Source organism: Austrofundulus limnaeus, unplaced genomic scaffold (assembly GCF_001266775.1).
Source record: "Austrofundulus limnaeus strain Quisiro unplaced genomic scaffold, Austrofundulus_limnaeus-1.0 Scaffold1450, whole genome shotgun sequence".
Classification (NCBI taxonomy): Eukaryota; Metazoa; Chordata; class Actinopteri; order Cyprinodontiformes; family Rivulidae; genus Austrofundulus; species Austrofundulus limnaeus.
The window spans coordinates 22,647-24,873 of NW_013953852.1; the positions used below are offsets into that span (position 1 = coordinate 22,647).

Here is a 2,227-nt window from a genome sequence, read left to right on the forward strand (position 1 = left end):
TGTGTGTGTGTGTGTGTGTGTGTGTGTATGTGTGTGTGTGTACAACTACACAAGATTAATTTTTTTTCTCGCTACCTGCACACCGGCTCACCGGGAAAAGTCCCGGTACTCCCAATGGCAGTAGATAATTGTTGTCATGCGTGGTCGCTGAATTTCAGGAAATTGGTACTGGAAAGTCCTTGAAAGGTCCTTAAATTTGATGTTGACCAAGGTGTGGGAACCCAGTTTTTTGTTTGTTTGTTTGTTTGTTTTTTAATTATTTTTGTCTCAGTCTTCTTGAGGTGACAGTAGAAATGGAACCATGGAAAAGCTCCTACAGAACCACACCCTATACTCCCATACGGTGTTGTAGAGGAACCAGTTTGTAAACTTTGAACTTAATGTTGTATCACCCCGGGCTCCGACAGGGGCAGTTGTGAGAAAAAAGCTGAATTCTCCCTCTAATCTTTGCAACAAAGTGACCTCTGAGCTGTTTAAGTAGCAAGTTTAAAAGATCAGTATTTATTCCCACAGTGCCGTTSCACCTCATCAGCACGTCTGATCAATATATCATTTATTTCATATTTATGCCTCGTTTTGTTTAGAAAGACTTGTATAAGCATAAAAAACAATAAAGAATGAAGAATAAAAAAATAATGTGATGACCTCACCTTCCTTTCTGACAAACTATGGATAACTTAGATATCACTTCAAAATCACCTGAATGTCCCTTTAACGTGTCCTGAACTGAACCATGTACTCACACAATACATACACTGCACTGTGATGTTCGCTCTTGTCTTTAGTAGAATTCAAGATGGCAGCCTCGTCTACCTTAGCAAAAACTCTAACAAAGATATTTACCTAAAAATGGGTGTGGTGGTAGCTGAAATTAACAGTGCTAACAGATTAAGATATTTTTGCACACTTAAAAAAACAGTTTGAATCTGTTGTTTCTGGCTGATCCAAAACTGAAGTCTGATTTCAGTTCTTTTATTGTTGCTGTTCTGATCTATTTGTCACTGTGTTCACCTGCAGGGAAGATGCCCACTGTGGTTTCTCCAGAGCTGTACAGGTCCCGCTTCTGCGAGGCCATGGATAAATACTTCCTGATGGTGCCGGACCACTGGACTGGCCTGGGRACCAACTGCTGAAGTGTGAACGCAGCAGATGAAATCCTGACGTTGGCATCATTACATAGCTGCAGTTTATTTTATTTTATATTTTCTAATCTAAATCTGAGTCAGGATGTGCTGCGGTGAGATCCCTCTCACTCCCCATCCTCCGAACATCACACAGTCTTATTTTTTTATTTGGTCCCATATTGAGACTGGAGCCATAGAACCTCCAGTCTGGTGGTTTTCAAGTAATTTAATGTTGATACAGAGATTGTACAACATGATCAATATAACTATTAAAGTATTGTTAACACTCTTGGATGATTGTGAGAACATTTTTGTATTGATCATAGTCTTTCACATGCTGTTGTGGTTTTTGATATGTTGCTCAAAACATGGTGTGGCACAAGAACTCGGGGCGGAAATTCTGTAATTTTTGCCTCATGGCTTCTTTTCGTGTACATTTCCGTCATTTTGAAGAGTTGCTGGAAAATGTCAGGTTGTAGCAGGTTTGAATAGTTATGATAGTACCATGTACTTCTGTTGTWTTAAACAGATTTCTTCCTACTAAGCATTTTAACAAATTAATGATTATTTTTCTGTATTCAGTCTGTGTAAATGAAAATATATCATGTAGTTTATGTGTAAAAATGATTGAGTCTGAGCAAAGAAAGCATCATATTCAACTGTCTGTACTTTGAAAATGTTTAGAAGATATTTAAAACTACAGAGATCCACAGTAGCTATGTTCACATGGACATAAGTAATCAGATACAACGGCCATTTGGAATAAAAATATGTCACGTAAACGCCCCAATGGGAATATTATGATCCGATTCAGCTCGATCCAAATGAATTTGTAATCCGAATGAGAGGGGTGGTTTATGCATTTGTGCATGTAAACACTTAATCTTATTCTGATTGTGGAAAACTGACCTGATTGTGCATGATTTCTAACTTTCACCAGTTTCTGCTATTTTGTGGAAGGAAGGGCAGCAGCACTAGGGTTTCCAGCAGCACAGAATTTTCACGTTCTCTCTTCCAATAAAGAAGCAAGACAAACAGCATCCGTTGCTTTACCCCCCCCCCCCCCCCCCCCAACAAAAAAAAAAAAAAAAAAAAAAAAAAAA

The 2,227-nt window shown here is 38.5% G+C and overlaps 1 protein-coding gene across 2 annotated transcripts in view; it reads left to right on the forward strand.

Annotated features, from left to right (window-relative positions):
- LOC106535441 (1-phosphatidylinositol 3-phosphate 5-kinase) overlaps window positions 1-1,664 on the forward strand; it is a gene marked incomplete at its 5' end in the record, with an annotated part of 18,089 nt that extends 16,425 nt beyond the window's left edge. For both annotated transcript variants that reach the window (XM_014032442.1, XM_014032443.1), the window contains 1 exon segment: window positions 1,018-1,664. In XM_014032442.1, the coding sequence (XP_013887896.1) occupies window positions 1,018-1,133 (116 nt within the window).
- Window positions 1,665-2,227: the final 563 nt, after the last annotated feature.